Source organism: Leopardus geoffroyi, chromosome D4, assembly GCF_018350155.1.
Source record: "Leopardus geoffroyi isolate Oge1 chromosome D4, O.geoffroyi_Oge1_pat1.0, whole genome shotgun sequence".
NCBI classification, from domain to species: Eukaryota; Metazoa; Chordata; class Mammalia; order Carnivora; family Felidae; genus Leopardus; species Leopardus geoffroyi.
Genome location: NC_059342.1, coordinates 57401214 through 57425626, shown reverse-complemented (window position 1 = coordinate 57425626; position 24413 = coordinate 57401214). Strand labels below are relative to the sequence as shown.

Below are 24413 nucleotides of genomic sequence, written 5' to 3'. Positions count from 1 at the left end.
TACCACTCCGGTCCCTGAGAAGTGTGAGTGGGCGTATCCAGGAGCTAAAGGGTAAAATCAACAAGGTCCTTCATTCCTCAACCTGTCCTGAAGCACCAGCTGACTACACTGAGTCAGCTTTAAAGGCTGTGGCTGGTCTCCAGAATTTTTCCCCAGAGGGAGTAGTTAGTCGCTAGGGCAAGAGGAGCAGGTCACTTGGGCAAAGCTCTTTCAAGTTTATCTGGGCACCTCTAAGGTACTTACCAATAAGAATTTCTGCAGCTCCCAGCCCTCATTAATATATATATATATATATATATATATATATATATATATATATATATATATATATTTGTAAATAGAACATGAGTGGAAAACAGATGATACATAGAAGGTCCTACCAGAATGAAATTAGATTCATGAATTCAAAGACTGAATATATTCAGTTTTAGGATCCTGATATGAGCATCACAAGTAATCCCCCAGATGCTCTTCCTTTCCACCTCGCCCCCCTTTCATATAACTGGAGACACCTTTCCCACCAAACCACTCTGCCTCACACCCTCTGCATTGGGCTCATTCATTCATTTATACACCCATCAAATATTTAACTGAGCTGATAACATGTGCCAGGCACTGTGCTTGGCGCTGGGGATACAAATGAATACTGTATGGTCTTGGCCTTCAGGATTGTCCCGAGCCAGCCCTGAGCACGGGATCACCGTGCCCTTCACAGCAGGTAAGTGCGGTGTCAGGGGACTGGCAAAACGTCAGGCCAAACATTTTCTAAGGTGAGAGTGACAAAAAGATCCTATTCTAGTTCAGGAAGATGACAACTTGGGAGCCAGGGGGCCAACGGGACGGAGGGCACCGAGGACCCTCTGGGACTGGCTATGCGGAGGCCCCTACTACAGTCCTGGGGTCGGGTGCTCGGCGGCCGAGATGCGGGTACAACGATGACAGCCGGGCGCGAGTCAGCTGAGGGGTGTCACCGAAGGGACAGTTTGAGGAGACGGTTGGGGTGGATCTGGGGTGACGCCCAAAGGGATGTTTGGTCCTTGGGGCTTGAGGCTTCAGTGGATGGTAGAGGTGAAGTGTCAGGAGGAAGGAAGGTGGGAGTGGACCGGCAGGGTGGGGATGAAGGGCCACGGAGAAGGGCTGAGGGGAAGGGCGGCGGCACAGAGAGCTTTCCCCTAAGGGATTGTTTGGAACGTGAGGGCAATGGGTCTTCCGGACCTCGCCAGCCCCCAAAGAAACGTCCCTACCTCGTTTCTCTTCTCAGCGTGATCCTACGGTGCCCGCGGCGTTGGTGGAGGCGGCGGCGCGGCCGGCGGCGTCTCGCGCCCCTCTGGGGTCGCCTTGCAGCTGGGACAGGCCGGCGCCCCCCTCCTCTCCAGACGGGTTGGTAATGTCCGGTTCCCCCTGCAGCCGCGGCGCCGATGGTCCAATCTGGGTTGCCCTCATGCCGCCCCTCCGGACGGCGCGTTGGTTCGGTCCTTCGGGCCCGCGGTGTTTGGCCCACCTCCCCCGCTTCTCGCTGTGATGGGTGCAGCGAGTCACGCGCAGAGCTTTCCCGCGAGGGGAGCGGCGAGGCTTCCGCTGTGGCCCCGCCTTCTGCGGCCCGCGCCCCGCCCCTTCGGGGCGGTGCGCGGCGAGGCGCGCCTCGAGTCTTCGGGAACCCAGGTGACCCTGGGCGTGGGCCTAATGGCTTCGAAGACAGGTGTATCTGCGCACCCACTTTCGCCTAAAGCAGCAAGTCTCAACCCTGACACCTCAGTAGACCCTCTTAGGGAAAACGGAAAATGAAAATAGAGCAACAGAACCAAGGCCTGACCTCGGCGGAGACGGCTGAATCATGATCATTGGGAGGGGAGTGTAGTGGTGGTTGGGAGGCCCCAGGCTGTGATATTTTTTTTTTTATTTTTTTTTTTTCAACGTTTATTTATTTTTGGGACAGAGAGAGACAGAGCATGAACGGGGGAGGGGCAGAGAGAGAGGGAGACACAGAATCCGAAGCAGGTTCCAGGCTCTGAGCCATCAGCCCAGAGCCTGACGTGGGGCTCGAACTCACGGACCCGGAGATCGTGACCTGGCTGAAGTCCGACGCTTAACCGACTGCGCCACCCAGGCGCCCCAAGGCTGTGATATTTTTAAATGTACCCCATGCATCACTAGGTTAAGAATCTTGGTAAAACCTGGAACTGACAAAGACTCTCTCCTTTGACCCAAACTTTAGGATCCTCTGAGTTCTCTGCTGGACTAGGCCTGACCTTGGGCTTCCCCGTAGAATCCAGTTTGAACAAGAATCTTCCTAAGTCAGTTTAGGTAGAATCCCCCACCTTTGGTATCTGACCACCCTTTGTATCTTACCACCCTGGTCTGCCTTCAAGCAAGAATTCTGTTGAGACCCTTTAGCATGAATTCCCCTTACCCCTGATGTATCCTCTTAGCAATTGCTATCTATAGTCTGAATGTTTGTGTCTCTCAAATTCACACATGGAAATATCCCCAAAGGTGATGACTCTAGTAGGCTGGGGCCTTTGAGAAGTGGTTGCATCATGAAGGTGGCACCCACATGAATTGAATGAGTGCTCTTATGGAAGAGGTCTCTCAGAGCTCCCTAGCCCAATCCTCTAGGTGAGGATACAAGGGGAAGTCTGCTGCCCAGAAGGGAGCCCCTCACCCAACCAAGCTGCCACTCTGATCGCTGATTTCTAGCCTCCAGAACTGTGAGAAGTAAATTTGTTGTTTATAAGCTACAGAGTCTGTGGTATTTCACTATAGCTGCCTGCACAGACTAAGACGGTAATTTTCTATCCACTGACCCCTATATTGCTACTTGGCTAGAAAATCCCCCCTCTTCTTGTTGGTGTCTGAGTTGAGCTCAATCTCTCCCCCATTTGCAAAATCCCATTTCAATGGTCCCCATACCTGTTGTGATGCCCTTTAAGGTCTGCCTTCCCATCTTTAACAAGTGTCATGAATAACTTCTTTCTTTAAGAGAACTCATGCTCTTCCTGTTCCTCATGGAAGGCAGGATGTATGTGGGACATTGAGGATCCTGTTGTCTCTTTCTTCCTGACAAAGGTCAGTGGGGGATGGGGTGGGAGGTGGGCAGGTGGTCATTCAGCAAATAATATAAATTCCCTGGGTTCCATGCTTCGTGAAAGTTAGAGACTGAGACCATATGCATTCACAGGGTTGTTGGCTCACAGTCAAGGAAGCAGATAAATGTCATGCTGTGTAATGCATCCTCAGGCTTCACAGAAGTGGTGTGAACAGAGTTTTGAAGAATGAATGGTAAAAGAGTGTGGGGGAATCAGCATGTCCAAAAGAACACAGGGGCAAAACAACTGATATGCTTAAGGTGTGGGGTATAATGGAGAGAGCATAGCAGATATAGTCAGGGGCTTTTGAAGAGCTTCCTATGATATACTAAAGAGTTGGGACTCATTCTGTAAACAGTGGAGAGACACTGAAGGGCTTTATGCAGTGGGAGGAATGACAAATCAAATTTCAATTTCAGAAATAAAATTCTGGGGGGGGGGGCGGTGATGTGGAGAAGGCTAGGACTGCAGGTAGGGAGATTGATGAAAAGTTGTATGCTTGTACAGTTAGGTGGTCCAGGGTAGAGACTTAACCCAAACTAGGCCAAACAGAATCCCTTCCCTGAGAATTTGGAATTGGGGGAGAACTATACCCTTATTCATAGTTGGACTTACAATGGAAACTGAGATCTGTGACCATCTTTTACTTGCCAAATGGCCTGAGTAGCAAAGAAAAGCAGTTTGCTGAGAAGGATCAATCTGTTTCAAAGAAAGGAGCCAAGTGTAGACACAAAGAGGTTCCTGGGGGGCTTTCCAGCAGTGTGTTCCACTTTGGAGGCTCAGCTTGACTTCTACCCTGGGTTCATGGCACATCTTTCTATCATTTCATATAGTCTCATTTTTGTCTTCAATAAGCAAAGATTACTTCCTGTTATTTGTGTTATGAGCTAATTTTTGAAAAGGTAAAATTATGAGTCTTATACAAATATAAAATAAACATGTATTAAACTCACTAATTAGTGAGGGAGCTAATAAGAAACTAAAACCGGTTCAGATGAGGATTTGACTTTTATAAGTGTATATTTTCTACCAGACAAAATTAATTTGCATCATCAGGAACAAGAATCGTTTGCATTGTCATGGATAGAAACATTTTGCATTATTACCAGTATTCAAACAGATTTGCACTTTCAAATTTCACTCTAGTAAGAGCATGGATATTGAGTTACAGGAAAGTAAAGAAACCAATTGAGACTCTGTAGTAATTATAATGAGAAGTGAGAGGATCTGAATTAGGGCAGTGGCTGAGGAGTTAGATAAAAGGAGATAGATTTAAGAGAGATTTAGAATATAGAATCAATAGGACTTAATGCTTAATTAAATGTGTTGTTGGGGGAGCCTGGGTGGCTCAGTCAGTTGAGCTTCCAACTCTTAATTTCTGCTCAGGTCATGATCCCAGAGTCCTGGGATGGAGCCAGGCATCAAGCTCTGAACTGAGCATGGAGCCTGCTTTTAAGATTCTCTCTCTCTCTCTCTGTCTCTCCTCTTTCTCCCTCCCTTTGCCCCTCTCCCCCCGCTGGTGCCCACTAAAATAAAAATAAGTAAATATAAATAAATAAACAAACAAACAAATAAATAAATAAATAAAATGTGTTGTTGGAGGCAGGGCGTAAAGTTGATCAAATGACTATGATGACTCCCAGGGTCCTCCAATGCTGAGTCTTCTCTAAACCTCTGAACGTTTCTTGGATATGTATCTTGGAGCTAGAATTGCAGGGAAATGTTGGGGCTAAGAATTGTGCCCTTGGGGTACCTGGGTGGCACAGTCGGTTAGGCTTCCAACTCTAGATCTTGGCTCAGGTCATGATCTTGTGGTTCATGAGTTCGAGCCTGTGTTGTGCTCTGCAACTAATGGTGTGGAGCCTACTTGGGAGCCTGCCTCTCCTTCTCTCTGTCCCTTCCCTTCTTGTGCTCTCTAAACAAACCAACGAACAAACATAAAAATGTTTTTAAAGAATTGCTCCCTTGTTTCTCTTCTCCTGGCAGTGGTAAATAAATTATTTTTCCTGCAAGTTCTTAAAGAAAAGGTGCAGGGTGAGCCAGATGGTTCTGTGACCTTGCCCTGTTCCTAAAAGGCTGTAGATGAGGAAAAAGTCTAAACTTGGCCTATATAAACTGGAATTGCCTCTGGGTTTTTGCTATTGGCAAAAACAGGGAAAAAGATGTCCTTATGGAACCCAACTTCAGAAAGCCCCTCATGGGGTTCTTTCCTGCAATGAAATAATATCTTTGTTTCTCTTTGGACATCTGCTTATGCTTTTGCTACAGGCTAAATATCTTGGCTCACTTACCTTCATACAGCAAATCATAGCCACTTTAAAATGGAGGCCCCACTGTTCCCGAAACTGTCCTTATCACTGACTTAGTTTCCCAGAGTTCTAATTCTAATTTCTAGAGAGAGAGAAGCTATAGTGAGTTATAGATCCACTCTTGACCAGTTGTGGCTAGGGGTAGTGGAGTCAACTGGCACCAAACATGACCACCCAAATTCACCCCTTCATCAGGGGCTGTGTGGGGAGACTCAGTCACCCATGAATTTAGTATCCTGCTTTTCAGAGAAGAAGCCATTGGGTAAATCCATAGGATCATTTGACAAACCAGTGCTTGCATCTTTGGTAGCCAACCCATGTCGTCCTTTGAGTCTACCTTCAAAATATATCCTCTAATCATCTACTTATTTCTCCACTGCTTCTATCCTCATCCAAGCCACCACCATGCCATGCCTAGACAACTGTAATTGCCTACTAAATAGTCTCCCTGAGGTCACTTTTGCATCCCTATTGTCCAGAGAGTGGCCTGAACAATCTTCCAAACTGGCTTTAAAGCTCTCCACTGTTTCCCATCATATCTATCAAAACACCCTTCTCTTTGTGCATCATGTTTTGTCTACATTGGCGTCTTTTTCCTACACACAAAGATAGCTCCTATCTTAGGGACTTTTAACTAGCTATTTACTCTGCTTATAATGTCTTTCCACTATATTTTTGCAAGGCTAGATCTTTCTAGTCATTTATGTCTCATTTCACATGCCACTTCTTCAGAAAGGCCTTTTATGACTACTAAATACAAAGTAGCTCCCCCTTCCTTCTCACAGTCCTTCACTATTAAAGTATCTTCATAGCACTTATTATCTGAATGATCTTGTTTACTTTGTTATTGTTTCCCTTAATAGAATGTAAGATCCATGATAGTAGAAACCTTTTTGATTTTTGGCTTTCACTGTATCTCTACGTTGAGAACAGTGCCCAGATCATAGTAGATGCTCAGTAAATACTTGTACATGTGGATGAATGTGATGAAGAGAGAGAGAGAGAGAGAGAGAGAGAGAGAGAGAGAGAGAGAGAGAAATTGGAACCTTGAAAGGATGGGATTTGTGGGATAGGGATTACTATAAAACCATTTTATTTTGTCTTCCACTCTTTAAACCCACTCCATAAGACTGTACACTTCATGAATTTTCTGGTCATTTTCAGGTAGCAACCAGTACTTGTCACTGCTTCACTTTAATAATTAAAATAGCCAGACTAATAAAATAATTCTTTAAACTTCAAACTTTAAAATTATGGCTTTTCCTATCTCTCAGCTTGGCCCTACTATAAATGCCCATGTTTAGTGGGAAAAGGGGGTGAGGATTAGTAGATGTCTATCTTTTCTCCCTTGCTTAGCTTGCTAGCACTCTCAGAGTTTGAGCAGGGTGGAAAGAGAAGAGATGAGGAAGGTTCTTACTTGGCTAATACTACCACAAACTAGTTTTAGTGCTTGACAAGTATCTAAAGCTGACTCTGAAGGAGCCCTTTTGTAGGTTTTTCGGTGACACCCTCTCTGTTGATTGAGCTATTTCTCCTATACCTAGTTACTTTAATATGGGTGAATTCAGCTCTAGTTGGTTACTTACAACTCCTTTAGAAATCTCTAAGAATTAAAAAAAAAAAAAAAACACTTTACTTAAGTATACTTTACATACAATAAATTTTCAGATTTTAAGTATACAGTTTGATGAGTTCTGACAAATATATACACCCAGGTAAATACTTCCAAAATCAAGATATAGAAAATTTACCTCATGTCCCTTCACAGGCAGTCAAACCCTCAGGCAACCTTTTATCTAATTAGAAATATCTAACCATTTGACAACAGATCTATTGCTTCCTTCTGCTGAGATCTCAACTTTTCAGATCCTGTCTCTCTGACAGGATAAAGAAACCCAAATTAGGTCTGTTACATGGCCCATATGTGGTCTATGGGGAGTACCCATGCATCCCTTTGTCCTGAAAAATAATGGGGGCATAGGCCAATCTCACCAGCCACCTCTTTTTGCTCTTCCACAAAAAAGGTAGCTAATTGTTCTCCTGCTTTTTAGATTTTCCAGGTATGAGTTAGGTATGAGTTCTCTGTAACCCCAAACACATTAATCATATCAATTTCTCCAAAGAATTTCCTTAAAACCCTCTCAACTTGAACTGAACTTGGGATGGGACTCAAAGTCCATTAGTAATTCTCTCTAAAGATCCCTTATCAATGTCTAAATTTCTGGCCTTTTTCTCAAGGTGGGTGAGGTGATTAAAAGTTGCACACTTATTTTTCATACCCCCCTTTCCAAGTCTTGCATGATCATCTCACCCTTCAGTTTGGAACGTGGCATGTACTGTCTTGGACCCTCAGCAGAGACTGAGACTCAAATCTCCCAAGATGCACATAAACCACCAGGAGAGGATGCTGATTCTTCAGGAGCTTTGGGGGATACTATAGGTCCAAATTGTATTCTTACAAATGCCTTATAAGGGAGACCATGTGTGACCATGTTTCATAAAAAGAGACCTCTAAAGTATAACTGAACACTACATACCAAAGGATAAGATTTATTTTGAAAGGACAGGGTAAGAGGCAAGTTTAGGACAAATAAAAGGTAGTAGATTTAATTTACTCATTCACTGAAAAACATTAATAATCTAAGTGCCAGTACTGAATACCAAAATGTAACAGAGTTCTTGTCCTCAAGGAGATCATCATGGCCTAGCAGAAAAGACAGATAAGTAAATCATAATTAAAAGAGGCATGTGAGTGATAATACATTCAAATCTTGAGAACTGAAAATAAGAGAAATATACAAGGTGGTCTAATATAAGGAAGGTCTGGTCCAAGGAAGAGGCACCCAAATCAGAATAGGAGGTTGGGTGTCAGTGAAGGCTCCCAGAGGAAGTGACCCAAAGCTGAGAGTGAAGAGCAGATAGACATTAGCTAGACAAAGGAGGGAGGTGTATTCTAAGAGGAGAGAATACAAAGAGCCAAAGCATAGAGGCTTCTGAAGACAATGGAACCTTTGAGGAATTACAAATAGTTTGATATGGCAGAAATGAGAATAGGGGTGCCTGGGCGGCTCAGTCGGTTGAGCATCCAACTTCCGCTCAGGTCATGATCTCACAGTTTGTGGGTTCGAGCCCCATGTGGGGCTCTGCGCTGACAATTCAGAGCCTGGCGCCTGCTTCAGATTCTATGTCTCCCCCTCTGTCTGCCCCTCCCCCATTCGTGCTGTCTCTCTCTCTCAAAAATAAACATTTAAAAAACTTTTTAAAAATGAGAGCATATGCAGCAGAAATTGGTGATGAAGCTAGAGAGGTAGGCAGCACCCAGGTAGGAAAGCTATGATGAGTCATTAAAGGTTTTTAAACCAGCAAATGACATGATCTGATTTGTATTTTAAGAGGTCATTCTCTGTGGTATAGATATTGGATTGGAAACAAGCAGAACCAGAGGCAGGGAGACCAGAGAGGCAGATGTTGCCATAATCTAGGCAAGAAATGATGACAGCAATGGGACTGGGGAGGATAGTAAGGGACAGATTTGAAGACATTTCTAAGAGTAAATGGAACTTGGTAACAGAATGGATTGGATTAGAAGAATGAAAGGGAGGAGTCCAGAAAGACTTTGAGGTTTCTGGTTTGAGTTAGTGGGTGGTGATGCTGTTCGGGGAAAGAAGAAAAACAGGCAGAGAAGCAGATTTCAATATCCTTTCATTTCATTTGTTCATTAATTCAATAGACCTTTACTAAAGGCCTATTATATGCTTTGAATAACAAGTAAATCAATGATTACAATGCCCTGTGGTAAGTGTCACTGAAAGAGGTACACACAGGAGAGCAATTAAATAAATAGGAAGGGTATGTAAGTCACACTGAGGAATTAGGGGAAGCTCTTGGAGGAGACTGCCTAATCTAATCTTTCAAAAAAAAAAAAAATTGGGAAATTCACAAAACATACAATTCACCATTTTAAACTATACAATTCAGGGGGCATTTAGTATATTCACAATGTTGTTTGACTACCACCTCTATCTACTTTCAACTGTTCTGAGATTTGAAGGGTGACTAGGAGTTTGTTGGATGAAGAAGAGGGTGAGGGAAAGCATTTTAGGATATAAGAATAGCATGTTTGATGACATGAAGACCAGAAGTGGCATGGCTAGTGTGAATGCACATGGGGGAGTAGTGTAAGACAAGGCTAGAGAGGGCCCAAAAATAAAATGTCCCAATTTTAGCTTTATCCAGAAGGCATGGAAAGCCACTAAAAGGTACAAAGCTGGGGTCTGACATGACCAAGTTTGCTGTTTATAAAGACTACTCTGGAAGTAGTACTGATGATGCTTTAGACAAGAGGAAAACCAGGAACATGAGTTGGGAGATTTTATGCAGTAATCCAGATGAGAGGTGATCAAAGTTTGAACAAGGGCAACGGTGGTAAAAATGGAGGGAACTGAAAACAAGACACAATAAAGATGCAGAATTTACATTACTTGATGACTTATAAGACATCAGACTAGAGGAAGAGTATAGGATGATTTCCATCATACTATCTTGGGTGACTGTGATGAGGGTGATGACATTCTGGGGTAAAGTTCTGGGGCAAAATATTTAATATATGTTGGTGGACTGAGTGTGAATTTCCTAAGATTCAACTAAATGAAGGATTTCAGAATCAGTTTAATAAATGGATCTGGATCTAAGAGAAAGAGCTGGTAAATGAAGTCATGCATCTGGATGAAGTCACTCAGGAAAGATACTGAGAAAGATGTGCAGAGAACCTGGTACTGAACTTTAGGAACCAATATTTAAGGTGTATAAAGGGGAAAAAGCTATATGGTTAAAGGATGTGGTCATACTGAGGTATGAAGTGAAATGGAGCTGAAAAAGGAGAGAAAGCGGGTGGGGAGGGAAATACTGAACTAATTTGAAGGGGGAGGGTGGTGGGGACCTGCGGGCCAATGATATTGCTTGGACTATGTTATTGTCACTGGGGTCCAACAGATCATACAAATCTCTCCACTCCAAATTAAGCAATTTATTACTCCATAAACTTCTCAGAAACAATTTCCCAAGTACATACAATTTCTTCTCTAAGTAATTTTATGGAATGAAGACATGTGTTCATCAATTATGACTTATATCCCCTCAAGGCAGGAACCACCTCTTTTTTTTTTTTTTTTTTTTTTTATCCAGAAACTGCTTCAGCTTCTTATGACCAACTTTTCATAACTGCCTCCTTTTGCTACCCAGGGCCAGCAAAAAGTTTCACCCTGAATTCCCCAGATAAACCTGAGAAGGGTGCCTGGATGGGATATGTTTGTGTGGGACCCTGGAAGGTTTATGGTTACTCTGGGTATGGAAAACAGAGCCCAAAGTAAGATTCTTAAGTCATATTTTCTTTTCCCTTTCCTATATTGCATCTCTTCACCCACTACTTTCATATTTTCTTGTCTGGATTAAAACTTGGAAGGGTTGGTGGAAGGGAGGCCTGACATTGCTTTTTCTTGAAATGCTGCAACTCTGACAGATATCTGGGGGCTCTTTCTTTACCTTTCCTTGCCTTACCTGGACACAGCCTTCTAGGGAATGAAGCCCCTGGAATGAGAGCTAAAGGGCAGGTTTATGCTGGTTTCCCCAGGGCTCAAATCCATCCTTATTAAGTTGTATGAATACAAGGGAGGAAGAGTAATGACTGATTCCTTTGAGATTTCCCTATGGATCTCTACTTTTTAAAAAGAAAGCTGTTTTTCTTGGATACCCTAGACCTCAATATCTTGCCAGAAGTGATGAGGGCCCCAAAGCCTTGCTTGTGCGAGAATGCATAGGCAGAACGTCGACAGCTTGCATATTTCAGTTTGGTCCGGGTTGGGGGTGGCAGTGGAAGTTTCGTGCAAAGATCAATTCTGTCCATAATCTATAGCCAGAACATGAAGGACAGTGTTTTTATCCACAGAGGCAAAGGCAAAGAGGGCCATGAATTATATCTGGGTAGATTCTTTGTTCTACTCACCTTGTCCACGTTGACAGGCCAGAATAGTGGTTTGAGAAATTGGTACCCAATCACAGGCAAAATACAGAGGACCACACTGAGGACAATACTCAGCCACATTTGTGGCAGGTTCAGAGTGTTCCTGGCCACACCTGTAAACAGGAGGGGGAAAGGCTTAACCAGAGTCTAGACGAAGGGGGCTGTCAGCCAGAACTTAGATAACTCTCCAACCCAAAGAAGGAAGTTATTGGTTTGGAGACCATTTAGTCTCCTAATAACATAAATGCAAAAGAATTAGAGTGAGGTGCTTTTCTACAGGCAAAGTCACTGTGAATTCACATGCCTCTGTCTCCCTCTAAAGGCTGGGCAGACCAGGAAAGATGGGGGTAGGTTACAGGAATCCTAGAACATTGGCCTAGACACAAAAATGGGATGCAGGGTTTTGGAGGGGGGAAAATGAGTGGCTTGATGACAGATGAGAGCCAGCCACATCTAATATCTACCCTCTCTATATTTTGCTCCCATCAAAGTAGAGATGAGAGATAGGAAAATTAATGTGGGAGGCAATAAGGCAGTATGCCACAGTAGAAAGGATATTGGACTGGGAACCAGGAGAGCTAGATTTGAATAATTTTTAAAAACCTGCAGTCTCTAAAATGGTGCTAATAATTCTTGCTCTTTGTACCTCATAGGATGCTTACAAAAATCAAGTTAGATAAGAAATTTGAAAATATCTCAGAAAATCTAACAGGGTAAAATATTCCCCCAGCTAGATTTTGCGTCCTTTTAGGGCAGAGACCATGTCTTATTCATATCTATATCCACAGAACCTAGCACATAGTAATATGTGCTCAGTGAACATTTATTAAACAAATGTATTTGATTCACACTCCTCAACCCTACCCCCAACCTTGCCACGTACCGGGTGGGCATAGCCTTACCTAGGAATTGGAAGACGTTGGGGAACATTAAGCACAAGCCATCACTGTACAGGAAGAATAAGATGCAAAAGTAGAAACCCAGGCTACCCCAGGTGAAGATGTGGCTTATCATTGTCCAGTAGGTTGTCTCCAAGGCAATCTGAAAAGCACCCTCTTATGTGCAATACTCTACAATCTGGGGCATATCGGCCACCTCCCTTCTCCAGTCCCGTAATGGAGGATGATCCCTTCCCACCTTCCCTCCCTCCTTCTTCTTTCCCTTTCTTCCAGACAGGCTCCCCACCCAATCCCCTCCCTACCACCCCCCACCCCCAACACTGGCCACACCTGCATTGTGACCACCCAGAGCAAGGAGGTCTGCACTATCAGGGAGAAGGACTGGTAGTCGGAGATTTCTTTCCCATCACTGCGCACTGAGTTGTAAATGGTCCCCATAGGGATAAAGAACAGGACGAAGGAACTGTAGATCCCATGCACTAAACACTTCACAAATTCCTTCTTGTTGAAATAGAGGTTGTGCTGGCCTGGCTCATAGAGCTCTGGGAAGCGTAGACTCCATGTTTCATTCACGTCCTGGAAGCACCAGAGGGTAAGGAGGAAGGCTCAGGGTCTCTCCATAGAAGGTCCCATCTCCAACAGAGTAGAAGCTTCTCCCCCTCACTGAGTCTGCTGCCAGGCTGCCTAGGAGCTTCCTCATGGATTACTTGAGAAGTGGAACCAGGGAACAGAGCAGTGACCACAGACCCTTCGTGAAGTCCCATACTCTAGGCAAGGATCTAGGTAGTTAAAGAAAGCTAAGGGAAGTTCAAGATGGTGGTAAGGACCTGGAAGCAGTTAGGATTGCAGAGTTAAGGGGGTAATTAGGGTTGGGGTAGCTGGAAGGGAGGACAGGAGCTTGGGATGGGGGGCAGTTGGGACATGAGTCCCCAGTTTTAAGTGATCCCTTAGTTGAATATTTTTTATCATGAGCCAGTAAAAGGAGAGGGGGAAGCCAGTGGGGACCAGTTAGTCCCATGGAGGTATCCATGTTCTGTGATGCTCCTCCCACTCCTATAGCGACTGGTGAACTCAGGTGACAGGATTCTATATATGGACGCCATTGGATCTTCTTCATCTCCTAAATCTGAAACTTTGAATAACAAAGCTTGGGGCTTGTTTTTGAGAGGTTTTGGGTCCCTAGAATTAGCCAGATTAGTTGAAGCTAGATAGGACACAACTCATCCCTCTAGTTGCTCTGAGGCTAGCAGCTACTTCATGGAGAATTTTCCTTCCTACCCTGATGGAGACCAGGAACCATGATCCTATGATGTCCTCTTTTGGCTATTTTATTCCTCTTTGGAGGCTTCTATTCTATTCATTGTGCCCAAGACTGGAGGTTGGGGTAGAAAAGGAGGGAGAGGTATGGTACCAGGACCCCCAATGCCCAGGAAATTTCTGACAGGGATAGATGGTATCCCATAGGCTGACTCCCTAGGACTCAAAATATCATACCCACATTCCCATCCGTGGCCTTTAGGACTCTCACCTAGGCCACCTTGCATTGGCTTATTATCTCTGTATGGGTCTCTCCTTTCTTGAAGCCCCTTGCTTTACCTAGTCCTGCCCTAATAACTCTATATCCTTTCACTACTGTTATGCACACTCAATTTACTATAAGACACAATTTCCATGTATCTCTATAAAGATAAAATTGAACACAGGAAAACTTGGATTTATAAAACTAATGATTATTTCTGGGGAGAAGGATTCTTTATCTTATGATACCTCTTCAGGTGATGAGTTCCCTTCCTTGCCCTAGAAATTACATTTATAATTGACTTTGTAGAACTCAGCTCTTTTTGTCCTCCCCACTCTTGAGAATATTCCTCAAGGGCCTAGGGGCTTTATCCCTGACTAAGAGGCTTGCTGCTGGTCTTACCTGGTCAAACAGACTCAAGCCCAGGACAGGGAGGGAGGTGTAGACAAGGTTGTAGAAAGTGATAAACCAGGTATCATAAACAGCCTAGAAGAATACCAAGGAGATTTCTTAGATTCCTCTCTTTTCCAAAATCCCAGCTCTACCTCCCAGGTTCAAGAGAGCCCCATTTGCCCCCCAACTACCTAGCACTATACTAACCTAAAGCAGGATTTGGATTTCGGAAATCTGACAGAGAAGGGTGACCCCAATCTCTATTTGGTCATACTCTATTTAGAACCCTGGGTCTCAGGCTGGGCAAGGCCATATCAAGTTTGGTTGTGGCCAACCCTACAAGGTTAATTGGATCAACCCTACTGCCATGACCTGAACGATCCATGCCTGCACAGAAAAGATCCCAAGTGCCTGCTAGGGAATGCTAGCTGGATCCCTGCACTCTCAGGCATATAAGCCTCTGGCGTCTTTTTATCTGATTTATGGCATTCAGTAGCTTCTATTACACTGGACACTTTCTAACACTAGCAAGTAGAATAGTCCAATGACCCTCCCCCAGCTGGGTGCTCCATCCTGGGCCCTAGAGAGGGCTCCTTTACTAGCCACAAGAGGTCAGCAAAACACATACATACACACACACCTCTCAGAAACTAGAATGGCTTTGCTAGACACTGGGGGTATACAAGTCTACTACTTTCAGTTGACCAGTCTGTTTCCCTCAGAGCCCAAGGTAACAAAGGTGGTAGAGATCTCCCAAGATAATCATTCCTGAGGTTATTTTTCTTGGGAATCCTTGAGAACCCTGAAAAACTTCTCATAGGAAAATGGATTCCTTGTAGAACATAAACATCCGGGTGTCACTTTTCCCCACTACTATGGGGGAGATTTAATACTCAAATGTGAAATTAATTCATTAGAGCAACAACAATTCATGTCTGGGACAGGGAAAAGGGGGATCGTGGTGGGGAAGTAGAAGTAAAGGGAAGCTGTGTTTTGAAGTATGGCTACAGGTAAACCCCGTAGTCACCCTGTCTGGCAAGTCTTTGAGACTTAGCCTGTTCCATAAAGATTACTTTGGATGATTAAAAAAAAACCCTCCAAGATCCAAGCATTTCCCCATATTATCTATGTTTGGAAACTATGTCTCCATGTAAGGTCAACGTTGAAAATATCTTACAGGAGAGTTTTGAAGGTGAAGTCCAAGTCAGAGCTAAGCCATAAAAGTTAGGGTATGGAAATATAAGTTTAAGTGTTAAGATTAGTAGATGGGATCATCATGGATAAGGAACTTTATGGATGGATGGCAGCATATCATACATTGGTCTCTAGAGAAGAAAAAGGGTCTGAGCTGGCTAAAGTGGAGGGTGAGTAGAGAAGACCCAGCTGACCAGAGTGGGGAATACCACCTGACCTCCTACCTGTGCAGAGAACCCGCTGAAGAAGGCATACCAGAAATGCACCAGGGTGAAAGCAAAATTTTTGTAAAAGAAGTAGCTGAGAAACTTGCACATGCGATTATAGGACCAGCGGCCATGGACCAAGAGTAGACGCTGAAGATAGTGGAACTGGGAGAAGGCATAGTCGCTGTTGAGCATGGCCTGCATTCCCTCCTGGCCGCTGATGCCAACCCCAATGTGGGCAGCTGCAAAGAAATCCCAGAAGCTTCTCAGCCACAGAGCTTGTCAGTTGGGCTACCAGCCTGGGAAGTGTAAAAGAAAGTCTGAGATCATGTTGTATAAATCCCTTATTTTACATTTGGAAAACACTGTTAGGCCCAGCTCAAAATGGCACTTAGTGGAGCCTTTTTCTCTTGAGTGGATTGCCCTTTTCCTTTAGTGGATTTTCAGAAAATAGCTCTTTCATCTACACTTTGTTTTGGATGCTGCCACTCAAGAATGCCTGGCATGGCTAGTACTAGAAAGCTCTCCTGGATGGTCTTTGTACCTCCTATAGCCATCTGGGCTCTTTCCTGCTGTCCAGATGCTGAGGTAAAAATTTCTTGTTATCAATAAAAACCACACTCAGATATCACCTCATGCCAGTCAGAGTGGCCAAAATGAACAAATCAGGAGACTATAGATGCTGGAGAGGATGTGGAGAAATGGGAACCCTCTTGCGCTGTTGGTGGGAATGCAAACTAGTGCAGCCGCTTTGGAAAACAGTGTGGAGGTTCCTCAAAAAATTAAAAATAGACCTACCCTATGACCCAGCAGTAGCACTGCTAGGAATTTACCCAAGGGATACAGAAGTACTGATGCATAGGGGCACCTGTACCCCAATGTTTATAGCAGCACTCTCAACAATAGCCTAATTGTGGAAAAAGCCTAAATGTCCATCGACTGATGAATGGTTAAAGAAATTGTGGTTTATATACACAATGGAGTACTACATGGCAATGAGAAAGAATGAAATATGGCCCTTTGTAGCAACATGGATGGAACTGGAGAGTGTTGCTAAGTGAAATAAGCCATACAGAGAAAGACAGATACCATATGTTTTCACTCTTATGTGGATCCTGAGAAACTTAACAGAAACCCATGGGGGAGGGGAAGGAAAAAAAAAAAGAGGTTAGAGTGGGAGAGAGCCAAAGCATAAGAGACTTAAAAACTGAGAATAAACTGAGGGTTGATGGGGGGTGGGAGGGAAGGGAGGGTAGGTGATGGGCATTGAAGAGGGCATCTTTTGGGATGAGCACTGGGTGTTGTATGGAAACCAATTTGACCATAAATTTCATATATTAAAAAAAAATTTTCTTATCACTTAAAGCCATTTACATCACTTGAAGATGCAGCATGGATGTCAATCTAACATAATATTTAATTACCTAAGTTTATTTAAGGAGCTAAAATCCACCTGTTAGGAGGAAATAATGATGTACATACTTTGTTAGTGAGTAGCAAATTCTTTAGGAGGCTTAATATGACTTTTTCTGGATAAAACAAGGATTAGGATTGATGGAAAATGAGACTGAAGTGCCTAAAAATTTTAATGTCTACTTAGTGTAGGGTAAATTCACTGATCTTCTGGTATATACCTACTGTATTGCTTAATGGAATAATTGAAACCTCTAAGGCCCTAAAAATCAGAGGAGCTCTAGAAAGTGGGGAAGAGCGCAAGAATACTTTCTAGTATTAAAGCCGAGGCTAGAATGTCTGCTAGTGTTTCCTGGATGGGGAGAGAGGTTGGACTAGAGGATCTCTAGGTATTGTCCATATCTCAGAGAACTACAAGTTGCTGGAAGCCAACAACATTCAGCTGAAATTAAAACAAGTTTCAGTCATTTGCTTTTATTGGTCCAAGGCCTCAGTAAGTCTGCTATTCTTCTTCAGCCAGGGGAGTCAGAGCAAGTTCTTGCAAACACTGCTTCAGGGAAGAAAAGATCCCTGCATTGTGCCTCACAGCTAATTCCTCGGTTGGGCAGTCCTGTCTTCTGCCTAACATTGCTCAGGCCTACAGCCTTCAAAAACAGAACAGATTGTGACTCCTGCCCAGGGGTTCCTCATGTAGCCTTTGATGCCATCTTGGAAAGATGGTGTGGTAATTGCACAACCTGTTGTTCTGTGAATATACGCGTATGTTCTTGTGGGAACCATGTGTATTTGTGTGTGTATGTGTGTGTGTAAGTGCATGAATCTGAATGTTTGTGCATGTCTGCATATGGACTGATATATGCATGTGTAAATAAGTGGGAGCGTAGGTATAGAGGAGGATGAATGAAGTTGCAAAACATTATAAATGTACAATACATATGATATGCAGGACTGTGAACCAAGAACACAGTGCCACCGAGGTCAGTTTTGTCCCTGGAGGAAGGAAAGGGCAAGCCCATGGTTGAAGGTTACTGCCCCCAACCCTCACATGCCTTTGATCATGCTGACATCATTGGCCCCATCCCCGATGGCCAGTGTCACCACCTTCTTGTACCTCTTCACCATCTCTACCACCTGGGCCTTCTGAAGGGGTGTCATCCGGCAGCAGATAACTCCCTTGCACATGCATGCTGTTCGCACCAGCTCCAACTCCAGGTTCCCTTCCAGAGCATAGGCCTGCAGCATCAGAACAAACCCACATTTCAGGTTGCCCAAAAAGGCTTTCAGGACAGGACCTTTCTAGGCTCTTCCCCATCTCCATACTCTCCTGTATTACTTAGGTCAGGCATAGAGGCTCCCAGGTGCTCCATTCCCAAGGGAGACAAGTGCCCAAGTCAGTTCTAGGCATCCTCACAACTGACACAGCCTCCAATTGGAAACCAGTCAGCCCAGTTGACTGGGCTATAAGGCCAAGTGACATTTTTGGAGGACTTGTTTCTGTTTGCTTCCCCCTTGCCCCTAAATGACAGGTCACATCAGTGGTGAAGAATTTGGATAAGGAAGGAATATGCCCTTAGCTTCTCTTTCCTTATTATTCCTGCCTGGAGAAGGATAGGGAAAGGTGTCTATCAGGAAAGGGCATCAAAAGAGAGGGGGGGAAAAGGGTGACTCATGAAACAGAGAAGTGGTCTTGAAATTTCCCTGAAGTGGGCTGGACCTAGGAGAAGAGTTCTTTGGGAGAACAGAACAGAGTTGTAGCTCTGTGTTGCCCACCAGACTGCAGCCATTGATGATCAAGCCATAGTTGCCATTGGGCACCTCCTCAGGTATTCTGAGCATTTGGGGCTTCGAGGTGAGGTAAATGTTTACTGGGTCTGATTCCAGTAGAGACTCAGGTTTCATCTTGTCCCTGGCTGACCTGAAAGCCAAGAATACTGGTTAATGTCTGACTGGAAGCCCCAGAGTTAGGAAGGAAAAAGTGTCCCAGAATGAAAGTGGGTAATGTGGATAGAGCCTCTACAAAGCAATAGCCAGAACCTCAGACTTGACTGCCTCCTGAGACCTGCCATTGCCTTAGGTCCTTGACCATCTACACACCACACACCACACTTCTCCAACCTCAGAATCCAACTCCTTGAGCTGTAATGCTTCTTCACAAAATCATATAAAATATTTTAGGTTTTTTTGTTTTCCCCTTCTCCGTTTCTTCTTTGTTCCTTCTGGAGTGTGGGGGTCATGCTAAATGAACTGTGGCAGTTCTCCCATCTATCTGTACCTGAGTTCTTGCAGAACAGTCTCATTATTCTTGCCTTCCACGATAAACATCCCATCCATTTCTTCCTCAAATATGTTACAGGCATAGGCAATGTTCACAGCAGTCTCTACAGGGAAGGGTGAACACAGGTCACATTTTGTCTGTGACAGGGTCTTTACAAAAGTGTACACATACGTAGGCTCTAACAGTGGGCAACAGGGCCCATTTGTTCATGTTTGCCATGGATGCAGTCAAAGTGTATTTTTCATGAGTCACTGGAGACCATATTAAAACACACAGGAGACTGTTTACCTAGTACAGACTTCTGAATAATTTATCAATAATTAGGATCATTCTGGCTTAGCCTTTCTTTTTTTCTCATTTTTTAATGTAGAATGCTTCATGAATTTGCCATCCTTGTGCAGGGGCCATGCTAACCTTCTCTGTATCATTCCAATTTTAGCGTATGTGCTGCTGAAGCAAGCACCGTTCTGTCTTAGTCTTTCAACAGATCTTTCCCTCATTTCTTAAAACAATTCCAAAGCGTATACACTTCTCCAAATAGTCAGGATGTACATCCCTGTGCCTGTGTTTATGCTAGATTTTATGGGGGACTGGGATGTTTTGGTTGTGGTCTTTTCTTTACATCAAGAAATCTGGAATTTGGAATAAATTCATACTAAGGAAAAAAATTTTCCAAAAAATAAATCCTGAACCCTGACTGCAAGTGATATCAAAATTCAGAGGAGAGATTGGAATTGTTATAGAAACTTTCCTGGAAAAAGACTTTGAGGGATGAGTAAGACTTATTTAGGTGAAGAAAAAAACATTTCAAATGGGAAAACAACTCAAACAGAGGCTCTAGAATAGGAATTTGATTGTTTGGGACATACTAAAGATGATGGTCACTTCAAGTTGCAGTGTATGTAAGTAGCAAGAAATTATCCAGATCTTGAAGGCCAGACAGTAGAGTCTGACTTTACCATGAGGAGTTCCTAAAGGTATCTGATCAGAGGAATAACATATAAAAGTAGTATATTTTAGTGAGATTAAACTGATCGTATGTAGGCTGTACTGAAATTAATAAGGACAAGAGACAGAAATCAGTTCAGAAGTTTTTGCAGAAGTTCAGAAGTACAGCAAACAGGGAACAAAGGCTGAATTAAGGTGGTCGCACAGTCAAGGGGATCTTCAGAAGATACGGTGGGACATGGTGAGAGAATGAATCTTTGGGACAACAGAGAGGGTGCAAAGATAACTCCAAAGTTTTTAGCTTGTGGGTTTCTGGATGACAGGGATCATGTCTGATTGAATCATCTCTGTTTCCTCAATGCTTAATACAGCATCCGGCATAAAGTATACTCTTAACAAACTATGTGCAAGACTGGGAGTAAAGATGTCCTGTAAGGACTTGGCCTGGGTTATAAGGTAATTATGAAATAAATGGCTAAGACAAAAAGAAAATACAAAATAATATAAAGAAATGGCTAAGGTGGGTAAGGAAGAGGATTGGTCAGGTCAGGACCTCCCCTTTACCTTGCTTATCTCCAGTTAAGACCCACATTTTAATTTGGGCTTTGTTCAGGGTGGCGACTGTCTCAGGTACTCCATCCTGCAGCTTGTCTTCAATGGCTGTGGCCCCTAACAGCTTTGAACAGAGATAGCAGTGAGTGAGGAAAAAGGAGAGCATCACAGCATTTAGCTCTACCCAACAACTCAACTGGCACCTCATCACATTCTTATTAAGTTGTCTCTGTCCTGGCATGAGGATCCAGATAGTATAAAATTCAGCACACTCTGCTTCTCAACAGATTCAGCTTTTCAAACACATAAATCAAATTTAAAAACAGAATATTAGGGATCAAAGAGGGAAAAGACTTGCCCAAGTCATACATGAAGCTGTGTGCCACTTCTAAACCATCTGTTTCTCAACACACTTTCCGTTCTCTCTTGCTTCACAGCATACTTCCTGGCTTGCAGGGTTGGCCACAGGGCTGGGCACCGGGACTCAGTCTGAGGAACTGACAGATGGACAAACTACTGGCTGATTTCTGCTAGGCCTCCAGAAGGACAGAGTAGAGGTACTAACCTAAGAACTGATTATGGAAGGAGATTTGTAAGCTTTGGGATCTCTGTGTTTTCTCATTTGGTATCAATAGTTTCTCTTTTTATAGCAGAGCCAACCTGTATCATTCTGGTAAAAAATACTTTGGGATCACCCTTAACTTCTCTTTCTTTCATATTATAATCTAATCCATTAGCAAATCCTGTTGGCCCTACCTTTTAAAAAATGTACAAAATTCGACCACTCCTCACCACTTCCACTACTTCTATCTAGTCCAAGCTATCATCATCTCTCACCTGTACTATTCCAACTACCTTCTAATTGGTCTCCCTTGGTCTATGATTGCTCCCCTATAGTATAATCTCAACACAGCAGTCAGAGTGGTTGTTTTGAAAGCTATCGCATCACTTCATTGGTTGAACTCTTCAATGGCTTTCCATATCTCATTATAAGTCCTTACACTGGCTTATGAGGGCACTCTACTACTTCCCTGTCTCACGTCCTTTTATTCTCTCCTCCTCACTTAAACTGTACCAGCCAGACTAACTGCACCTTGCTGTTCAACTAACAAGTTAGGCCTGCTCCTATTTCAGGGCTTTCACTCATGCCATTCCCTCTGTCTGGAAAGCTAATCCCCCAGAGATCTGCTTGGCTTGCCACCTTCTTCACGTCTCTGCTCAGACTAAACAACCTATTTAAAATAGCAACTATGTCTTGCCCTCTCCAAGACATACATGCATATGCTGATACTCCCTAGCTTTATTTTCTCCAACAGCACTTTCATTATCTGACATACTACATATGTCACTTTTTTGTCTGTTTTGTCTGCCACTACATGCTCAGGGCTTAAAACAATGCCTGACACATAGGAGGCACTTAATAAATATGTTGAATGAATGAATATTTTGTCTTGATTATTCCATCAATTAGTTGTGGATTATCTAATTTGTGCATTATTCAGATCCTCATTTCTCCCAGATTACTTAGTTTCTGTGAGCAGCTTTGGGATAAGATAAAATTTATAACTAGTGTTTTCCCCCTATTATTTACAGGGGGAAAGATTTAGGACATCCTGAATCAGCTTGGATTCCAGTATCCTGTATCTAGAGAAGCTCAAACCTATTGATCTGCTGGAAGCCACTGTCAGAGATCTTGCTCACTCTGCTGACTGCCACCCCCAATTCTGCCCCCAATATGTCCCTGGCTTCCTCACACCAACCATCAAATCTTTTTCAATCTCTTCATAGACATTTGACATTTTATGTTCCCGATTCTCCAAAGACAGGCAGGCTTCACTGTGCTTCTTGCTCCAGGCCTGGAAGAATGAGTTATCCAGTTCTCGGTAGGCCACCATCAGGGTGCGGAGGCCTTCAATGGCAAAATCCTGGAAGACATGTGTGTGCACTGAATAGGCCTGGACTGGGTTAGGGCTGAGTTTAGAGAGTGGCAGACTGACCCCACTGGCCCATCTGCCTGCAAAATAGGGCTTAATAGTTAGTACCATAGTGCTAGTACCTAGCCTAACCAGAAAACAACTGTTGAGCTTTCTCAGCAAACTGTCCTAAAGACATTTCTTTCTGGGGAAAGAAAGAAAAGAAAAGAAAGAAAGAAAGAAAGAAAGAAAGAAAGAAAGAAAGAAAGAAAGAAAGAAAGAAAGAAAGAAAGAAAGAAAGAAAGAAAGAAAGAAAGAAAGAAAGGAGGGAGGGAGGGAGGGAGGGAGGGAGGAAGGAAAGAGAGAAAGAAAGAAAGAAAGAAAGAAAGAAAGAAAGAAAGAAAGAAAGAAAGAAAAAAAAGAAAGAACTTCTGAAATGTAGAAAATTCTTTTACCTGTAGTTTATTTGCTGTGTGACCCTGCGAGAAATGAAGCCTTCTAGATTTGTTTGTTGTAAAATTGGGATAATAATTCACTGCTTACAGAGAAGATAATGATGTCTATAATATGAGAATGGAGTAATAAAGTGAAAAGGAGTTGTTATAAAAAAATAATCAAAGGAGTTACTGTTTTTCACAAGCATACATTCATTTTATTTCCCTGTTTTCCTGCCTTCCTTCAAGCATCCAATGGGTACCTCAAAAGCATACACACTTGTGTACTTGTCTACAGCTGACTAGCTCAGTTGATTAACCACAGCCAGCAGTGTTAATGAGGCCACTGATGAAATGCTCTCTGGCTGAGTTAGCATCTTTTTGCTCCATGGCCACTGATAGATCCTAACTAACCATGGCTAACTATCTTGCAAAGTATACTCTTGGTCATAAGGAGGTGTGGGTGAAGAGTATGGGTAGTTTAGGGCAGAACTCATATCCAACTAAGGATGGGTTAGAAGCAGATTTTATGGGGGTGCTTGGGTGGCTCAGTCAGTTAAGCATCTGACTTTGGCTCAGGTCATGATCTCATGGTTCATGAGTTTGAGCCCTGCATCGGGCTCTCGGCTGTCAGCACAGAGTCTGCTTCAGATCCTGTGTCTCCCTCTCTCTCTGCCCCTTCCTTGTTCGCAGGTACATGCTTTCTTTCTCTCTCAAAAAGAAACAAACAGGGGCGCCTGGGTGGCGCAGTCGGTTAAGCGTCCGACTTCAGCCAGGTCACGATCTCGCGGTCCAGGAGTTCGAGCCCCGCGTCGGGCTCTGGGCTGATGGCTCAGAGCCTGGAGCCTGTTTCCGATTCTGTGTCTCCCTCTCTCTCTGCCCCTCCCCCGTTCATGCTCTGTCTCTCTCTGTCCCAAAAATAAATAAACGTTGAAAAAAAATTAAAAAAAAAACCCAAAAACAAACATTTTAAAAAAGCAGACTTTACATACTGAGAATTGCACAGGAATAACAATTTTACACGATCGCTGTCATGAGTTTCAAAATAATTCATTTTGGCATTATAAGAGCAAAGAGAGAAAGAATTTATCATCCTGATATTCTGCTCTTACTTCTGAATGTTTAACATTAGCTGTCAGGTGAAATTAACATAAAACAATATATGTATGGAATGCCATCTCTAAAACCACTGTACTGTGAGCAGATGAAGCTATGAAAAAGAAGCCTGAGAGATCTCAGAGACTTTCTTAAGA

At 43.4% G+C, this 24413-nt stretch overlaps 2 protein-coding genes, 1 long non-coding RNA gene and 1 other non-coding gene across 5 annotated transcripts in view; 1 reads left to right on the top strand and 3 right to left on the bottom strand.

Annotated features, from left to right (window-relative positions):
• The window catches only part of RUSC2 (RUN and SH3 domain containing 2), a 66238-nt gene extending 64675 nt beyond the window's left edge, over window positions 1–1563 (bottom strand). Inside the window, exon 1 of the mRNA XM_045470023.1 lies at window positions 1245–1563. The gene's annotated coding sequence lies outside the window, so the exon portion shown is untranslated. The remainder of the gene's footprint in view (window positions 1–1244) is intronic.
• LOC123593704 lies at window positions 80–22579 on the top strand. 2 transcript variants are annotated; one of them, XR_006710470.1, is made up of 5 exons: window positions 80–235; window positions 668–718; window positions 2981–3066; window positions 21251–21370; window positions 22407–22579. It is a non-coding gene; the product is annotated as an uncharacterized LOC123593704 (long non-coding RNA). The 2 variants fall into 2 exon arrangements; XR_006710469.1 differs by lacking the exon at window positions 80–235 and having other exon boundaries at window positions 317–718.
• Window positions 10407–24413, bottom strand: part of LOC123593703 (phospholipid-transporting ATPase FetA-like) — a 100244-nt gene continuing 86237 nt past the window's right edge. The window contains exons 19-29 of the mRNA XM_045470040.1: window positions 22574–22738; window positions 20826–20937; window positions 19311–19416; window positions 18809–18953; window positions 18088–18271; window positions 15644–15867; window positions 14235–14318; window positions 12644–12889; window positions 12317–12455; window positions 11397–11527; window positions 10407–11300 (exon numbers count right to left, since the gene is read on the bottom strand). Coding sequence (XP_045325996.1) covers window positions 11109–11300; window positions 11397–11527; window positions 12317–12455; window positions 12644–12889; window positions 14235–14318; window positions 15644–15867; window positions 18088–18271; window positions 18809–18953; window positions 19311–19416; window positions 20826–20937; window positions 22574–22738 — 1728 coding nt within the window. The 3' untranslated portion in view covers window positions 10407–11108. The remainder of the gene's footprint in view (window positions 11301–11396; window positions 11528–12316; window positions 12456–12643; window positions 12890–14234; window positions 14319–15643; window positions 15868–18087; window positions 18272–18808; window positions 18954–19310; window positions 19417–20825; window positions 20938–22573; window positions 22739–24413) is intronic.
• On the bottom strand, window positions 19674–19776 carry LOC123593946. Its single transcript, XR_006710621.1, has one exon. It is a non-coding gene; the product is annotated as a U6 spliceosomal RNA (small nuclear RNA).